Below are 19,352 nucleotides of genomic sequence, written 5' to 3'. Positions count from 1 at the left end.
CAAGAACTGACCACCTTAATTTTTATTATCTTCATGCAATCATTTTAAAATGTATTGGAAATTAAGTTGACTGAAGGAAGATCCCAGAACTTATCTCAAAACTTTTTGGTTGGAGACAATCTGCTATTAATTCGGACAGATATTACCAGTTTAGCAATTTCCTTTTCCCTTTTATTCTGGACCCACGAACTAACTCAGATGTTAATCTGGCCACTTTGTCATATAGTGCAGAGGCCCCCAACCCCTGGGCCACAGACCTATACCGGTCCGTGGCCCATTAGGAACTGTGCCACACAGCAGGAAGTGAGCGGCAGGAGAGTGAGCAAAGCTTCATCTGTATCTGCAGCGGTAACATCACCTCCTCAGCTTCACCTCAGATTATCAGGCATTAGATTCTCATAGGAGCACCGGTCCCTGGTGCCAAAAAGTTTGCGGACCGCTAATATAGTGTACACTTGGAGAGTTTCCTTTGTGTATTTCTGTCCCTTTTTCCCAAACAGTGATGCATTTTTTACACTATCTCTCCACCTCTGAATAAATCTCCTAAATAATGTGCACTGAGGTGAGCCATATTTGTAGAATGGTTTTTTGTGGTTTCAAAAGGCATAAACTTTCACTGTCCTTAAATGAATTGCACCACACTAATCTCACCCTGTACAACGTTGTATTTCACCCTGTACAACATGTGTATTCTCTAAACCTTTTCTAATCAGAATAAGTAATTTAGGACATAATGCTACCTCTCTGTACTGCTTCAGTCATGAGAAAAATGAGCACACGGTCTTTCCTTGGCTTTCACAAAGAAAAATCCCTTTTATGACATGACTTCAAAATTAACACAATTTTTCCACTGATTGAGAGTTGAGGTGAAGCTCCAAACAAACTTGCAGAGATTTTCACTGCTGCTATGATAAGTCACTGTTGTCACTGTTGTTCATTTGGGAGGATTTCCAATGTGAGAAAAACCGGTATTCCAATCAGAGCACTTGAAGCTTTTTCTGAAAGAAAAAACAAACAAAAATAATCTAAATAATAGTGTTGGATGTCGGAGCTCTGGAAAGGGAAAGATGCTAGACCTTTTGGGGAAAGGAAGACTTCATGGACCAAGATTCCGCAACCCCGACTATAAATATTTTGTGCTCCCTTCTTACTCTTTCTCTGATCCACTGCCACCTTCCTCCCTGTCACACCTCGTGCCGCTGCTGCTCGCACTCAGGCACATTTAACTTGTCAGGCTGTTCTGTCTTGTTCTAACACTTACCCTCACAATTCCAAGAACAGTTGATGACTCTCTTGAAATCATCTTTGATTATTTCTTCTCTTTCTCTCCTTTGACAGACTGTGAAGGAGGAATCACTTACTTTGCCAGCTGTAAACCCGTTAGTGACACCACAGAAGTCTGGAAACACACTGGATAACAACCTGCACAAAGATCTCTTTGGCGCTATCTCTGGCATTGGTAATGCGCAGTGCTCTTACCCACTTCTCTCTATTTAATTCCGAAAGTGTCTTTAATCCAGTAGTTTGCTAGCTTTCAAATTAGAACTTTGAAGTCTGAGTTTCTGCCTTGATAATTCTCTTCCTTGTTTTGACAGTTAACGACTGAAACCCATCAACCCTGCACTGAAATATAAATCCCAATTCTACTGTATTTGTACTGTTTGCTTTTTAATGCCTAAGTTAATTTATCACTTTGAATCTTTAAATTGGAGCGTTTATGTTTTCAGAAAAGTCATGTCTTTGCATGTACATGCGTGGAGTTGGGATTCCTTTTTCATGTTAGCAATTCAGTTGAAATGAGACAGTAATTCCTAAAGGAGATAGTGGTTTATGGTTAGAATGCAATCCTGAAATTGGTTTTCTAAAGTGCTCTTTCTTGGAATATTTTTTCTATCTGAAATAATGTACGAGCGGCCCCCGTGGGAAGGAAAACAGATGGCATAAATCAAGATCCAAATGGAGTAGTTTTCTTCAAAAGAAAATGCCTGAGAAATGTACTTATTAATATTCTGACTAATTGAGCCCCTGTGCCAGTTCCTTCATAAAAATAATGGTACAAAAAATACATGTCTTCACTGAATTGTCATAGATACTCACAGGCTTATTCTGTCTTTTTCCTTTTCCTTTATATAGCACCTGGAATAAATGAAACGTCTTGCTATGGCTAGTGCTTAGACCACCCATTAATTAATGGAACTAACTCCCAAGGCAGAATAAACAGCAGTGCTAGACGATTAACTTGCAAGACTGTTCATTCTGAGTTTGTCTTTACCTTTGGCGGTGGTCTTGTTGTTAACATGCAGTTTCATATAGGTGATGAAACCAGGAAGAGTAGAAAACTGGGAACCACCCACTAATACCCAGATTTATCCTACAATATCCCAATACCAATCCTTAATCTTACTTATGTTCATATATAGTTTTCATAATTATACTTACCTCATTTGGTGTCATAAAGATTAAATGAGTTAATTCTTGCACTGTGCTCAGAGCAGAGCCTGGCACGTGGTGTTTCCCTTAGCCTTTCTCCTGGAGCCTTCGCTCTGTCTTCTTTGCCTTGCTGTGCCCGTATGCGCATCTGCTGCCCCAGGAGCCGGGAAGGGCCTCTCGCCAGAGGCTTTTGTCAGCAGTGGCTCACAACACTGGCTTTAAAGTCGGGCAGATGTGGCTGTGGAGCTTGCTGGACTCCTAGCATTTACTTACTGCCATGGGCAGGATGTGTATCCTCTTCCCCCTGTATCCGCATCTCCAAAACAGAGTCGTGGTGAGGGACGAAATGCTAATAACGTTGTGTGCAGTGCTGGGCACGGTAGACACTCAGTGTTAGTATCTGACTGCCATTATAACGAGCACAGTTCTTTAGCATTGTTCATGCTTCAAGATATGCTCTCAGTAGCCAGTTAGATGAGTCCCTGGATCTAGGATCGTGTTGAAATCTTAACTCCCTGACCAGAACTCACTCTGTAGGACTCAAGACTGTGGAAATTATGTAACTAGAATGAGATGATATTTTGACTCTGACTTTATTTTCCAATTTCCTATCCACCTGGTCAGTGTTTGGGATGCACTGAGATCATAAAGATGAAACATCGGGTATCTTCAGCATGACTCAGTTGCTCTGTGTTCATGGCGAAGTTATGAAAAGTGCTTGAGACTCATTGTCTCTTTTCACTCCCTTGAATTTCAAGATCTGAATCCACTTTTCATAGAAATTCACCACAATAAACTTATTTATTCTCAGGCGTTATTGATATTTCTCCCATCTTTAAAGACTTACATCCTTGTTCCCTTTTAGCAGTGCCTTCCAGAGAAGCCCCACCTCTGAGCTGGGTTTGCTTTTATTCATCAAGGAGTTTCCAGTTGATTTCAGTCCTGGTGCTTATCCTTCAAAAGTAGACTTTCTCTTTCCATCTCCATTTAGAAGAAATCTTATTTCCACCTCAAAGGTTTTTTTTAATGTTTTTGGAACATGGTACATAAAAATATCCAAAACAGATTTATTGCTGGTCACGAGGACTCTGAGGTAACATTCGTTTGAAAGGCACGCGTTCTTAGGCTCAGGGTTCCTTTTACCACCTATGTGGCGTATTGCATTGGGCTGTCTGTACAAAGGGGAGAGAGGAGAACTAAACTTCTTTTCATTTTACTTACATGTTAAGACTTTTTTTAAGTTTTGTGCTGGGCCAGTATTTTAAATATAAACACACACACAATAGGAACATAATTCTAAGCATGTTGATTTTGATTTATTGCCTTTCCATCTGTTTGTCTTAGATTAAGACTGTAGTTCTGGAATTGAGCCTGAAACTCTGAGAATTTAGTATTTAATTCCACTTTACCAAGGACTTCTTTCTCCTGAGCTCTGTCTTCTACATTAAATATGAAGCCCAACTGTATTAGGACTATAATTATAATTTGCTCATAATGTATGTGTCTTTCCTCTCTGAGTATAGAAGAAACCTCACAGTTCTTTCATAGGGTTTTCACCTGCGCTTTGTGACAGTCAGTCACATCATTTCTATTCTGGGGAGTGCAGCCCGTAGCCAGCGGTTTACATAGTCCGTCCTTCACTTGCATTTCAAATTCCTCTGGCTCTTTCCTTCCTTGGTGGTGGATAAACCTGAGCATTAGATAGGGGGATAAATGAACTTAGAAGTGTCTTAGTCAATAGCTAATTTGCATGCCGAAACCTGACCATGGCCAGTCTGTAATGAGCTGCCAGATAAAGGCATCTTCAGCTTGGGTTTGCGAGACTGTGCTTCCAGCTTGCTAGACCACGATGCCAAACGTCCCCTCTTGCAGTCTGCACGAGCAGCCGGGTCTTTCAGTTGGAGGCAGGCCTTTCGGTTCAGCACAGAACGTACAAGTCTGAGAGTCATTTTAAATTATGTGATTACTTACATCTTATCTAAGCAGGAAGTTAATATATTACTTTTTAAAATTCCACAGTACCAAAGTGGGGGATGGGGGCTGATTTCTGCCTTTGAGTGCTGTTTTTATCATGGATATCACAGACCTTATGTCCAAGTCAGATTTCCTTTCTGCTCGTGTTTATTGCAGAGCTTCCCCAAAATGTTCAGTTCACATCATTCACTGTCACAGTAATTTTTTTTATAGAGTCCCCGGGCCCAAAGAAATACCTAACAGTTTTGTTGATTAGGTACTTAGGGCCAAATAACTTATATTCTTATATTCTAACTACTTAGAAGGCATTTGAAAAAAAAATACACATAAGTTTAAAGAAAAAAATGTTTATTTTCTTTTCAGTAACTACGGCTCTTACTAATGGGGTATATGTGCCTGTTGGGCACTGCCAAGCTTCTCAAGTTGAGAATCAGATTGCTCACAGCCCTCCTCATTTCCTGTTCCACACTGATTTTTGCCCAGCACTTGCTTTTTATCATAGCAACCACCAAATACCCAGCTTCACAAAGATATGATATCATTAAAAGGAATGTAGCACGACCTAACATTGAAACTACAGTTTTCCAACAGATGTCAATTGTGTTTTCCTTGAAAATGTAGACTGTCTCATGACACCCCTCTGAGTTTTCTAGGGCACCTCAGCATACAGTTGGAATACTTTGGGTGATTGCATGGTTTAAGTTTTTGATTTGATAGTTGTAGTGGATTTATCTTTTTAAGATTTTTTTTAAGTCTTTATTCTAACTCATTGTGAAACAGTGTGTGCTCCTTTCATCTTAGCAACCAAAGGTGGTTTCTCATAAGCGAGTTGGTAGCTACATCTGAATGTTTCTGATTAAAGTTTATTTTTATCTACTCTATATGGCCTGGTTCCTTAAAGGTTAATTGAATGCAACTCGCAAACCAGCTTCCTAACAAAAAAAAAGTGCCAAGAAAGTAATTCCCCTCAAAATTTAGTACTTATCTTTATTTTGTTCAATCTCAATAATTCTTTGGTCTTGGCTTAATTTCCTTTTAGCTACTCCATATACAACTTCAACTCCAAACATCAATAGTGTGAGAAATGCTGATTCGAGAGGATCCCTCATAAGCACAGATTCGGGGAACAGCCTTCCAGAAAGGAATAGCGAGAAAAGCAATTCCCTGGATAAGGTAATGTATTTTCATATAACTTAAGTGTTTCTTATAACAAATAGATTTAGCCCAAAGTAAACATGCTTCATGTTCTAGTGTTAATTGTATGACCTTTAAAAAAAACAACACAACTCAGTTAACATGGGATAGATAATCAGAGTATTAAGTAAGGATAGGGCTCATTTTTCTGAAACCCCTGATTCCTGTTTCCAGGATTCCAGATCAGGGCGATGTTACAGTGGAGCACTCGGAGCAAATGGTTCTCGCAGGTTGGGCAGCTCGCGAAATCAAAATGCCACTCCGAATGTGTAACACAGTTATCTATGCAAATGAGCATTGGATCCAAAGCCAGCTCCAGAAAGATTAATTGATCAGATAGGCGATTCAGGATTAAGGGTTTATGTGAAATTTCTCTACTCACATTGTGTCCCCAACCCTAATGTAACACATACTTCTCATATTTAACCTTTTTTCTTGAAATAACTGAGGCTCAGACTATTTGGAATTTTATGGAAATAGATAAAGCTTGAATTAAACCTGGAACCATGATAGGTTGGTCTCACCTTGGCCACTGTTGATTTCAGGATATAGGCTAGCACATGTGTAAATAAACAGGCGAACCATTTAGGGACGTGTTCCTAGTTCTCAGACAAGGAAAACATCAGGTTTTTAATCGTATCACACATTTCCATGTCTGGCATTGACAAAATTATCCTCAACTGCAGTTCTGTAGAGGTGAGAGCATTGAAGCGTGGGTATGTGTCGTGACATGTTGAACTTTTCCCTCGACCCTAACATGCTTTCGTGTCTAGAGGGAGAAGCTACTCAGAAGGCACTCCGCTTGTGTCATACGCAGTGCTGGAGAGGACGAGGAGAGCTGCCAGTCAGCCAGGAAAAACCGGGTCACTGTGGATTTTTCCCTTCTAACAATTCCACCTTTGCCAGAGGAAACATTGCATGCCACACCTTCTCTCCCACTGCGAGAAGTACTGAGTTCTCTGGTGTCTCTGATGAAGTGGGTGGGCCAGGTGATGCATCTGTGCTGTAGTTTTGCCACTAATTGCACCTGTAATCCTTCCTTTAATAAAAATATTCCGGGATGTAGTTTATTAAACCTACATTTTTTCAGTTGCCCACTAATACCCTGAATGAAAGATACTATTTCACTGATCTTTCTGCTTTGGTATTTGGCAAAAAAAAATTTTCCTGATTTCAGTTGGAAATACAACTTTGAGGACTTTAAACTCTTTTCGTTTTTTATCATAAGATGAGTTTCTTTCCTGTATTTTTTTACATGAAACCTTTGAACACGTGAATCTCCTGTCTGGTGGCAAAACTGCCCTCACTCTGCACCCTGAGCTTTCTGACGTTTGCAGTGTTGAGCTAAGCTGATGATGGAATGACCTAATCAGTTTAGGATCTTTGGCAGTGCTGTGCTGAGGTGTCCCTATTTGTCCCTGTCAGCACCTGCTCATTGTTTTCCCTCAAGAGTGACCCACGATATCAGCTAAATGACAACGACTCCGCTCCAGGCCTTTGTGGCTGGTACTCCGCAGCACCATAGACTGTATTTGCTATTTCAGCTACTGACATTTTTTCTGAGGATATGGTTGGTTCTGCAGTGTCTTCTGAATCATCATGTCTGTGTTTGATCCTAGCACACATGCATGAGGTTTTACTTGGCATTTCAGAACTAAGCTGGTAACTAAAACTATGGTGTTCCGGTTTGAAAGATGTGTGCCTCTGGCTTGTCCCTTAGGAGAGTATGCACAGGAAGCAAGCCAGAGCTTCTGTGGAACAGCACTTGTGTGTATTTGGTGAAGATGTGCCTCTAATTTGTCGGCAAATTATTCATACCTTCCAGTTCGTATGATTGGACTCAATTCTAAGACTTTCTCTTCCGAGGGAGAAAAGTGAAACTAATTTTGCTTTACCCATTAGTGAAGGAGAAAAATCCACGGTATTTCCTTTTTTAGCACCAACAAAGTGGCACTTTGGGAAATTCTGTAGTTCGCTGTGACAAACTGGACCAGTCTGAGATTAAGAGCCTGCTGATGTGTTTCCTCTACATCTTAAAAAGCATGTCTGATGGTAGGTGAAAATGAAGGTATCTGCTTTACTTTCTTCGTTTCAGTATTTGGTTTATTTATTTTTTTAATGGTAACTAGTCAAAAAGATATAAGGGTTTGAAAGGATTTTCCTCATTGTTTGAAATACATGTTCATTTTCTAAAGGGAGTAGAAATAAAAATCTTAATTTGGAAAAATATTTTTATTAGTTATTCTAGAAAATGAGTTCTAAAATGCAAATGGACCCATTTTATAAATTTGTATTAAACTCAGACTTTCTGCCTTAACTAAAGGAGACAGAGACAGATAAGTAAAGTAGCTTTTGATTTTGTTTTAAATTTCATTTGTCCAAATAAACTTACTGGCAACCTGCCTAACTTTATTAGTCAATTTCTTGAATTAGAAAATATAATGCCTTCCACTTAAAGCGTGTGACATTCCTGGCCTCAGCTGGAAGCCATTGTCTAATGGAAATAGTGGTGCCATAGTAGATCAACTTTCTGATTAAGAATTTAACAACTGCAGTTTTTAATAGAAATGATCACAACCATTAATGCTTTATCAGTCCCACTTAAAGCTTGTAAACATCTGTGGGAAGGACAGTTTCAACTCTGGTTTTGTAATATAAGTGATCACATAAAATTGTGCCTTGGTACAACGTCACATTTCTTATTTTCCCTGAAACCAATTAGTAAGTGTACTGTGAGCTTCATTAAGGGAGTAAAGGAAAGCTCTCAAAAACAAAACGCCATTTTTGAGAACCCGAAGACCTCTTGTACTGCCCTGTGTCTGGTCACAGTAGACATGGGCATTAAGCATCCAGTGGAAGGTATTTCTGCCTAAAAATAGTGTTTATTTTATATTGAGCTTCCATTTCAGCAGCAAAGCAGCCCAATCATTTAATTCAGATGTCAGGAACATCATAGATATCCTTCAGGTGCTTCAGGACTCGGTTATTTTATTCTTCTGTCCATTCGATACTTTAAAATAACTATTTTAAAAAGAACAAACAAACAAGACTTTTCTTGAATGATGACCAAATGCAAAAGCACTGGGCAATTACTCTATTTGGGTTACAAAGCTGAAATTCTTTCCATTAAGTCAAAAGTTCTAAACTTTACATTATGGTAGTGAGTTTTAGCCATTACTATAATCCTGTTTTTCCTTTGTCGAAAGTTTTTTTTTTTTTTTAATATTTTAGGTTTTAAATAATAAATATGATCTATAACTAAAACCTAACTGCTTTTTAAAGATAAATGCCAGAAATTTTGCATCCAAGTGAAAGTTTTCCTTTAAAGTCAGCCCTTTGGAAGGCCATGCACATACTTTAAAAATGCAACAACCTCTTTACAATAGTTTCAGAATACCCTTTTTTTTCAATTATCTTCAGGTTATTGATTTCTTTCTCTTATAATTAGAATTTTTTTGTGTGTCATGTTTAAGTGATCTTCACCTACGCCCAGGGTTATAAAGATATCCTCCCATATTTTCTTTAAAAGCTATATTATTTAAATTTTCACACTTAAATCTTAATATCTACCTAGAATTGATTTTTGTGTATGTTATGGGGTGGGGGAGAAATTGCCTACAGAGCAGTTTATCAGTCAGACAACCAAAATTAATTGTGTAACTTTGTAGCTACTCTTTCCTTTATCCCACATTTAATGAGCACTTTCTACATGCTGGGCCCTCACTCTCTTGGTGCCTCTCGGTTGGCCAGTTAGTTCTGCCTGGTGTGTGCTGGGATTGCCAGAGATGTCTACAACTTGACCTGCAGTGTCCTCCCAGCATTCACTTGGCTCTCTGGGTTCTCACCACACCAGGATGAACAGCCTCAAGTAACCAGAGTCTGTCCCTCTGGAATCTAAACTCAAAACCCCTGAAAAGTGGAAGCTCCCTGACCCACTCATGTTACTGGCCTAATAGGCCAAATGTGGCTTTTAAAATAAGGTGTACTTGATTTAAATCTCATTCCACCATGATTCTTTGGGCTGGTAATTGGGAGAAATACTTTTTTTTTTTTTTTTAAGAATATTTATAAGAGTTTATTTGAGCCAAAACCGATAAGAATTGCTGGGAAGCAAGACCTGAAATGTTCTCTGGGAGAATTACTTAACTTCCCTGAGCCTTCTTTAGCTTCTCAGTAAATTGGAACTCTGCCTCTGATTATGGTGAGGATTCGATGACATGCTATTTGTGATATCGTGAGACCACCTGGCACAGTTCCTGGGCATAACACATTCTTGAAATATATTCCACAGCTTCCCCTGCCTGTCACTGTTCTTGACAAGTCCATGACTGTGTATCTCCACGAGCCATCAGCATCACTGCAGATACCCTCTTACTCACCTCAGCGCCCCTAAATCAGTGACTTTTTCCTTGAGAGAAAACTTTTCACCTATTTCTCAGCCTCAATGTAAAATACTATAAGAATGCAAAAATGTTTATCAAATGATAACAGTCTTTGTGCAATGCTAAATTGTCAAGGATTATACACAGAGAATGCTTCTGTAAATGAATTTGTAGGATTTGCCTTAACTACAAATATGCCATGTCAGGTCTTAATGAAGAATGGTGTGAGTTCTTAAGAGTACAGTGTATCATCGTGTTGGGAAACAAAAATTCGCATACATACTACTTGTTTGGAGGGCTATTTGGCAGTATCTGGCAAAATTTTAAAGGTACATACCATTTGACACAGCAATTTCATTTCTAAGAATTTGTTCTATAGATTTAGTTGGACGAGTATGCAAAGACCTGTGTAAGAGAATGTTCATCAAAACATAATTTATAATAGCAAAAGATTAAGGGGAAAAAAACAAGTAAATGTCTATCAGTAAGGGACTGGCTGACTCGTTTACAGTGTATCCATGGAGTAGAATAGTATGCAGCTTGGAAAACATAGAGATAGACCTAGACCATACTGTTGAATTAAAACCCAAAGGGCAAAAAACAATGTACGCAGTATGCATACTTCCATTTTAGCATATGTGTGTTAAAAAGTTATTCTGTACATTTCAGAACTTTCACAAGATTCCCTACTGGTGAGGGATTCTGTAGTAGGTAAAGAGAGAGTCTGACTTTAGACTGTATGCCCACTTGTATTCTTTGAATATTCCAGTCCACTTACGAGCGCATTATATATGTTAAATATTTTTATATAGCACTAGATGAAATGTGATGAAATTAAAGCTCAAGTGTTCAAATGTAGCTTATTTGAATAAGCCCCTTGGATATGTTATCCAGGATAGCTTGGTCACTGTGGTTTGTCCTTTGATCAGACATAAAAAGGGGGTGGGAAGGACTTAGAGGCCTGCGCTCTGAGAGCTCGTCCCATCCCATAATGTATGGAATGCACATCATAATTCTGACCAAATGTTTACTTTCTAGATGCTTTGTTTACATATTGGAACAAGGCTTCAACATCTGAACTAATGGATTTTTTTACAATATCTGAGTGAGTAGTTTTGTTTTTGCCCATTGCCTCTTGATTTTTTTGCTGGCTACTTAAGAGATGTGAAGAATACTGAGTAGTGGAACCAGGAATGCAGCATATTCACATGCACACTTACTTCTCACGCTCTTCCTCCTGACCCTACCCCAGCACCTGCTCTCAGGAGCTCATGACTCGGTGGGCGGTGACCGACCTTAAATTACTAGATACGTGGTTGTTATAGATAAGAGGTCACTGCTTATGCTTATAAGCCATTTTAATAAAATAAATAATAATTGGATGGGTGCTGTATTTCTAAGTTGAACCTAACTTAATCAAGCAGATGCAGAAACTGAGACAGAAATTGCTATTATTTTAAAATATATAGTAAGCAGGGTAAAATCTTACGTATTATCTATATTATCTTATTTTATCTCTTCAGTTTAAGTTTCTGATTTCCTTTAAGCTCTTCCCTTCTATAAACACAAATCCACAATTCCTTATGCAAAACTGCTGGGGCCAGTTTATTTTCCCATTCCCAAATTTTTTGGATTTTTAAAAAATCTATATATGGAGTATATTCCATAACACCCCAATAGGGTCTCAGGCAGTACCCCACAGTCAAAAACACTGTTTCTTAAGTAAAAAGTTATTTCTGCAATACTATGATTGTTCACAATAACTGGGTAAATCATAACTATAAGTAGCTTTATATCTGTTAGCCAGGTCAGGATTTGCTGTTCAGTGTATTTGCACAAACTCAGGTGAAAACCTATGGTCTTCAGAGCTTTGTGCATTTTAGAATTATGCTGTCATTTCCTAGTCTCATGACTATTCTCTCTGCTGAATTAAAGTTGGGAGTTGTCACATGGTAAAATAAGATTCAGCACTGGAAAAACTTACTGGACATTATTTAAACTGCCTCTTATTAAATACATGCTTTAAAAAAAAATCAGTGTTGTGGATATATTACAACAAAACAAAAACTACATACTTGATGTCTGTTAGGACCAGTCTTTTAAGCCAAAAGAGAGAGCTCTTTACATAGATCTGACTGAGGACAGAAAAGCAACTCAAAACAGTGCAGCAGCGCATATGGTTTCCGTGGTGACTTCTAAGGCAAACTGCCTGGAGCAAATGTCGAAACCCTGAGTCAATGGACAATCCTAAGGATCCCAGGCCACTCTTCTGTGTGGCCTTAATGACCCACCACAGAAATGACAGCAACACAATATGGGGCCTCCTTTGCAGGCTTGTGATATTCTCTGGGTCCAGAGGGACCTTCCAGAGAATTTCTGAAAACCAGAAAGGGCTAGTGGTAGATGTAAGAGTTTATTGAATGTGTTTTTGTCAATGGGTTTAAATAAAACAATGTATTGAAAATAATTTTATCTTGTTTTCCTAATCATCTTGCTTCCTGTCTGCAGGGTCTGCTTGCACCAGTTCCAGTACATGGGGAAGCGATACATAGCCAGGTACTGTGGGGGGTTTAGTTTAAAGTGTTGTGTCATTTTCTGAATTACTTTCCTGTATTACTTGGATCCCAATGCGCGGTGATTGGCAGTTGTAATTCTCATAAACAGCCATGAAGACAGTTGGCAGGTCTTTGGACTGCTACCATAAAATCTGTTAGCATCTTTCGCCTACATTCCTTCTGTCTTGTTTTTTCTCATCCATATCTCTTGGAAAGATTTTCCTTTGTGTCCTGTTGCTACATTTCTACCCTTCCTTCCAAATTCTCCCTCGTGTCCTGTTCGTTCTGTCTCTTCTTTCTCTACTCCCGGTTCCTCCTGATGTGTCTCCTGGCTCTATTCTCCTTCCCCAATTATTTCTCTTCCCGTTTCACTTTCAGAGGTTTACCCTTTCACCTCCCAACTACGCAGATACTAATTTCTCATCTCACCACTTTCTCTCTTTCTTAACAAAAGGATGTTTTCAGTCTTTCTCAAATTTCTTTATATTTGCACAAAAACCTTCTCTAAAATCAAGCCTTTTCTCCTCTACTTCCAAATAAGCTATCCATGCCCTATGTTTTTATCTGACCAGAACTCTTTACTGCGTATCATAAATCCTCACTTCCCACAACATGCTTTTGGCTCTGCATTGAGTTGGAGAAGAGCTAAAAACTCATTGCTGACGGGCCTGCAAGCAGCTCCTTCTTCAAGGTCTTCCTCAGGGCACGACTTGTCATCACCAAGTTCTTACTCCTCACGATAGTCATTCAGCATGTGTGTATTTGTTTTTTTCCATGTTGTGTATTCTGTAATAATGTATTAATGGGGTCCTGGTCTACATATCATATTTTTTAATGTTATTGTTTTAAATAGTTTAACTATAGGAAAACATTTATGTTTTAAGAAAAACTTTAAAATTGAGTTCTAATTAAGATTTTTACCTATAATTTTATTTTAGAACAAATAAGAAAGAGATTTTTAATAGACTTTCTATTTAAGATGAAGATTTCTTTTATGTTAACATTGTTCTTGAGATATTTGAGAACTTTTCAGAATTAACATTTTGTGTTAAATAAAAGTATGTTTTTTCTTTTAAAAAGAGCAAATTTAGAGAGACTATATTATGCTTTCTTCCTATTAATATTTTGTTTCTAATTGAAATCGGTGGCTCTTGAAGTTCTCTAATCTTAATTCTTTTATTTTTATCATAACAGTTATTTTTACATTTGAGTTTTTTGAGTACAAAATGCAAGTATATACAAGATGTCTTTATACAATGTAGTTGCTTTGACTTTGTCTCGTGAGGATGGGCAAACAGTATATTTGCAACAGAAAGGCACTAAACTGGGCGAACTTCACACCATTCTCGCAGTAACTGTCACCTACGTCACAAGTTGGCATTTGGAAAATGTTCTGCAAAATAGAATAAAATGCCTCAGAGCTGAACATGGTGAATATGGGAAGCTGAAGGTTTCTGCCGCCAATAAAGTATTTTAAAATTGGGTTTTGTGAAAAAGTTAACGCTTTTTCAATGGCTATAAATTTAACTTAAATTTTTAAAGAAAATCTTCCAACTTCATAAGCACCGTGTATATATTTGTATATAAAAGTGCACGTTCTTTGACTATCTTAAAAAGATGGGCAAAGGAAAGTGGAAGTGGAGGGTAGTGTTACTCTGTTACGTGCACTGTGGAAAGACATGCCCTGCTGTATATAAAACTGTCGTGGTCTCTGCTGCATGTGAAAAAGATTCTGAACGATTTAAACGTCGTCAGTGTTTGCCATCCACGGTGATCCAGTTTTATGAATACTGCGCCTTCTCATTGTGTCACTTTGAAATCACCCAGCAGCATGTTGCCCGATGATATTCCATGCATGCCCTGTTCTATTCCACACAATAACACAATGAGGGAGACGGCTGGCTATGGGACGGGAGACAGGTGTCCTTCCAGCGCTGGCCTCATTTTTCATCTCTTCTGGTGATGGTACACAGTAGGAAGTTAGCTGTTTGATTGCTAACCCACATCACTTTTCTATTTCCTTTACTTGACTGCTGACAAGTTTAACAAAGTGTATGGCTCTTCTCCTTCCTGCTTGGGTAAGAATAAAGGTGGTTAAAATTGCTTCATATAATCCCTCCCATGGCATGTTTGTGCTCTGTTTTTTCCAATGCATTATTTTAATTAAAAAATATTTTTTTACTCTTTACTAACATATATAATCCCAACAGATTTGTGGTGTTTTGGCAGTCGTCAGAACGCTAACCTTTAGCACCCTTTTGGACTGATGCTCAATTTTTTTTGAAGTAGCATCTCTAAAGTATTTTCTAAAACTGAAAAGGTCTCTGCTTTGGCTTAGCGTTTGCTTCTACATCATTGTCAGGCGCTTTGCTGTGAACTCTGTAAGAGCTGCAGCCTGTGCGTCTGTGGCTCAATACGGCCCCAGACAGGCTTCGCTGTGTTTGGTCTGTGCGTGGCCAGTCTCCTTTGTGCTTGTGTCCTGGCCTCACTAACGCTCCCTGTCTCTCTGCAGTGTAACAAGTCTAACTTTTGCTTCTATCCCATTTCACTCATGTTGCAGGAACCAGGAAGGGTTGGGACCCATAGTTCATGATCGAAAATCTCAGACATTGCCTGTTTCCCATAACAGAACAGGAATGATGCATGCCAGATTGCAGCAGCTGGGCAGCCTGGATAACTCTCTCACTTTTAACCACAGTAAGTCCCATGACATACCATCGTAACAGCCGGCCATCTCATGTGACATCTCAGAGGGGAGAGCCCCAGGCCACGCCACACCACATTACCAACTTAACTTTTCTTCCAGCTCAAAACGAGTAGGACGAAGACCTCCTGGCGCAGTTCCCTTCTTTGGAGGAGAATGACATAATGTGGAACGTGGTCAACTACGGCCCAGACCTCAAAGTGCTAGGCCTTTTGCCCCAGCCTCTCCACTCGGTATTTTTAAAACAAAATTTGGCACGTTTCATAGCCAGGCATCCTTTAATATTTGGATTCATTGCCTATGGCCAACTGATCATTGATTTTCCCCCTGCAACTCTTGAGAACATCTGGGACAAACTCCTTTCGCCTCGATCTCATGCATGTAATTGATCAGGCATCCACATTCTGACATTCCTGCTCTAAATGTATGTTAATCCTTAAACTGCTGTGAAAACATAAAGCCCGTGAATCAATTTGCAAGGGTGTGGAAAACCCAATAACAAAGTGACTTTTTCTGTGTTTTCAGTGTGAGAAAGATATCAAGTGTGCTTGGGATTTCTGTAGACAATGGTAAGATTTGGTCAGGGTGAAGTCTGCTTGCGAGGCTGCTTCACTTGCAAACCGAGACCTTCTGTTCATCTTGCCTTCCTAACTCTGGGGCTTTCTAACTTCACGGTAGAGATTCTGCCAAAATGTGGGTGCACATTTTTAATTGACTTTTTTTGGTCACCAGAGGGGATGTGGCATCATGTGCTGTTCCTAAAAATTTAAGCGTTTCATCTTCTTAAGGGTTTCTTAAAGCAGAAAACCTAAAAGATATCAACCAGGCAGCACTTTGAAAACTAATGCAATCATTTATGATAATACCTTTTCTGTTAGTGGTGTGTTCTCTAATTGTTTCATCTTTTCTCTAAGCATGACATAGTAGTTATCATTCTTCCTAGACAATTAGTTGTCCTTATTTTAAGTAATGTCTTCAATGCATAGTTATTAATATTTTCTCATCATTTCTAATCATGAGAACTCCATTCACTGTTATTTCCATGCCTCTTTCTTAATGCACGCTAAGAGTAAAGACAATATTCCCATTGCCTTAAATTGATAATATAGTTGACCCTTGAAGAACATGAGCGTTAGGGGTGCCAAATACCTCACAGTCAAAAATCCACGTATAACTTTTGACTCTCCCAAAACGTAACTACTTATAGCCTACTATCGATGGGAAGCCTTACCGATAACATAAACAGTTAACGCATATTTTGTGTGTTATGTGTATTATATACATACTGTATTGTTACAATAAGTTAGCTAGAGAAAAAATGTTATTGAGAAAATTATAAGGAAGAGAAAATACATTTACAGCATTTATTGGGAAAAAAAACCTTACATGTAAGTGAATCCACGCAATTCAAACCCAGTGGTAGTTAAGGGTCAACTGTAATTCAAAGTAAGGAGGCTGAGGAATCCTAATACAGCAGCTTTCCACTCTTCCACCCCAACAGTGTTAAATGTAATGGGTACAGTCTCCCTTTATAAAGTTCTAGGCTTAATTTAAATCAGTATTATGTCAGTCTGCCACACACTGAATCGGTAGCTTGCAAATGCTCGTTCTGAATTCTGTGCTTAGCTGTAGAGTGTACATCGGTGACACACCTGAGGCTACAGTACTTGATTTTTCAACGTCTTGTCTATTGGGGCATTTCCTGGCTCTGCAGACAAGGGATTGAAACAAACAAGGAGTTTTTGTTATTTTTAGTTTTCATTTCTTAGTTAGCAAACAGAAATTAAATTCCCACTATTTTGCAGGACCTGCTGTGGTGCTTTAGCCCAGATAATTTATAACACAGGAACTACCTCACTATCAGTTGAAGTAAATGCTTAAACTTTAAAGCATTTTTTAAAAAAGTCATAAGCAGACCAAGGCCTCAGCTCCAAAAATAATCATTTAGAAAACACAGAAGACAGAAGAAAAATAAAATCAACGATCAGATGAATAACCTTAATCCACTAAGATATGCAGCAGCTCCTCCCACTGCAAATGGATTTTGCTATGGTGGCTTGAACTGGAGGAGGGAGACAGCTGGCTATGTTCTGCTGCCAAAAACCATGTTGTTAACATGGTTGATTTCCATTCTCTCTTCCTGCTACCCACAGAGAACCCCATCCCTGCCTCTCTCCTTCATCCTGGAGTTTTTGCTTTAGTCAGTTTTCAGTGACACTGTCTTCAATCAGTTTCTCCTTCTGCCCTCCCAATAAATAGTGCATAGCTGATTCTTTTAGCCTTCTCCTGTGTTCCTACAATTTTACTCAATCCAGTTTGGTTCCGATGTCTCATAGTCCATACGTCTTCCCCTAGAACTCAGTCTTCATTTATATCTCTAATTCTGATTATATATTTGGGTGGCTTCAGTTCTTCCCTTCGTTAGCTTTTTGAGCTCCAAATCGTCACCTCGGCCAAAAACCACAGAGAAGGGAGTATAGACTGTATGTATACATGTGTATGTGTATGAGCATGTATATGTACACACGTGATTTTTTACATCTGTACCAAGGCATTTTATGGGAAATTTGTAGCCATATATCTCTAAAAAAAAAATTCCTGCTTAACAATGAATACAGAACCTTCTGTTGGGCCAACCAATATGACGTAGATCCAATATGTGAAAAATTTGCTGGGATGCCAGAATCTAAAATGGATTTATTTTAGCAAAGAATAAAAATAAGACGTGTTCCTGATACAGCTACGTTTTCATTTGCTCTTTTTCTGAGCGGGAAAGGCTTTGTCAGACCGCAGTTTGACCAGCAGGGGGCAGCAGAGGACTCTGAGAAACTAATCCAGTGAGGGCCAAGCTGTACCATCTCCATCTAATAGAAGATGAGAAAAAGACATCACATGCACTATACATGTCACTGTAACAAGGACTTATTTTTATGCTCAGATTTTAATATGAAATAATGAAAATGACAAATCCCTCTATGGCCACTAGTTTTAACTATTTCAAAAACTCACAAAGCATAGAGGTTTGTCGTTTGGATCATTGCCCAGGTATATGAAAAGTAAATGTTTACAACATTAAGATATATACCTACTTCCTTAAAGTGCACTCATTGCGTTTCAATAGAAGAGATCTGACGCAAATGACAAATTGAAACTGATAGCTGCATACGGAAAACCAGGTAGGAAGGAAGAACTAAGTGAAACATGTTTGCAAAGGATCCATTAGGGATGTTGTCTGGGTCACTTAAGCATCATATGAGGAATTCTAAGAAATGGCTTGTAAGATCCCATCTAACTCCAAAATTCTTTGATATCTATGAATTACAAGTAAGAAAATAAATATAATTAAATTCCTTTACTCTGCATAATAGTGAATTAATTTGAAAAATGCAGAGGAGGTGTATATTCTCTGAAGTAAAATTAATATTTTTTCAAAAGTTTATTAAGCATGGATAATATAGCTTTAAAAATAGGCGAAATGGGCTTGGATGCTTTAAATGTCTATATCAGGATAGTAAATAAAATGCTGTAAAGCCTCATTTCCTTGATTCTGAGACATGTCTCCTTGATTTAGAGATACAGTTTTGCACGTTTGCCAGGATTTCTAAAATCAGGTGAATGCTGTGGGGACTCTTCATTGTGTGGGCCATCTCTTCTCCAGTGATCACCTGGACACTTTTAACCAATAAGTTATCTAGAAAGAGAAAAGGGGCAATTCCATGCAGAGGAAGAAATTGAGATAATCAGTAAAGCAAGTTGTGGGTTAGAATTTAACCCAGACTCTAAAACCTCTTCTGAGGTAAATGGCAGCCCTCAATAAAGGGACTTTTTGACTTGTGTGATAATTTTGGTTGGTCTAATAAAAGGTATATTTTTTTGCCCCTTGCCTCGGTTTGTGATCACTGTAACAATACTCATCAGTCAGTTTGTTTTGCTCTTTCATTGTCCCTATCTTACCAAATAAACCTCACTTAATAAAGAATTGCCTTGGCTCACAAAGGTGATTCAGTGAATATCAGTGTACACACGAAAGGCCATCTTTCTTTTCTCTGAGAGAGTCCTATCCAAAAAAGCAGAAATAAAAAGAAACAGAACTAGCATGGTGCCAGATGTGTT

At 38.6% G+C, this 19,352-nt stretch overlaps 1 protein-coding gene across 11 annotated transcripts in view; it reads left to right on the top strand.

Annotated features, from left to right (window-relative positions):
• DOCK9 (dedicator of cytokinesis 9) overlaps nt 1-19,352 on the top strand; it is a 240,087-nt gene that overhangs the window by 183,363 nt on the left and 37,372 nt on the right. For 5 of the 11 annotated variants that reach the window (XM_039849144.1, XM_039849146.1, XM_039849145.1 and 2 more), the window contains exons 33-38: nt 1,339-1,459; nt 5,444-5,577; nt 7,536-7,650; nt 11,019-11,085; nt 12,489-12,536; nt 15,096-15,232. In XM_039849144.1, the coding sequence (XP_039705078.1) occupies nt 1,339-1,459; nt 5,444-5,577; nt 7,536-7,650; nt 11,019-11,085; nt 12,489-12,536; nt 15,096-15,232 (622 nt within the window). Of the gene's footprint in view, nt 1-1,338; nt 1,460-5,443; nt 5,578-7,535; nt 7,651-11,018; nt 11,086-12,488; nt 12,537-15,095; nt 15,233-15,764; nt 15,809-19,352 lie in introns of all 11 variants that reach the window. The other 6 variants (XM_039849151.1, XM_039849154.1, XM_039849153.1 and 3 more) reach the window with 2 other exon arrangements.

Source organism: Pteropus medius, unplaced genomic scaffold, assembly GCF_902729225.1.
Source record: "Pteropus medius unplaced genomic scaffold, Ma_sr-lr_union100, whole genome shotgun sequence".
NCBI lineage: Eukaryota > Metazoa > Chordata > Mammalia > Chiroptera > Pteropodidae > Pteropus > Pteropus medius.
This window is presented reverse-complemented; position numbering and strand designations above follow the sequence as displayed.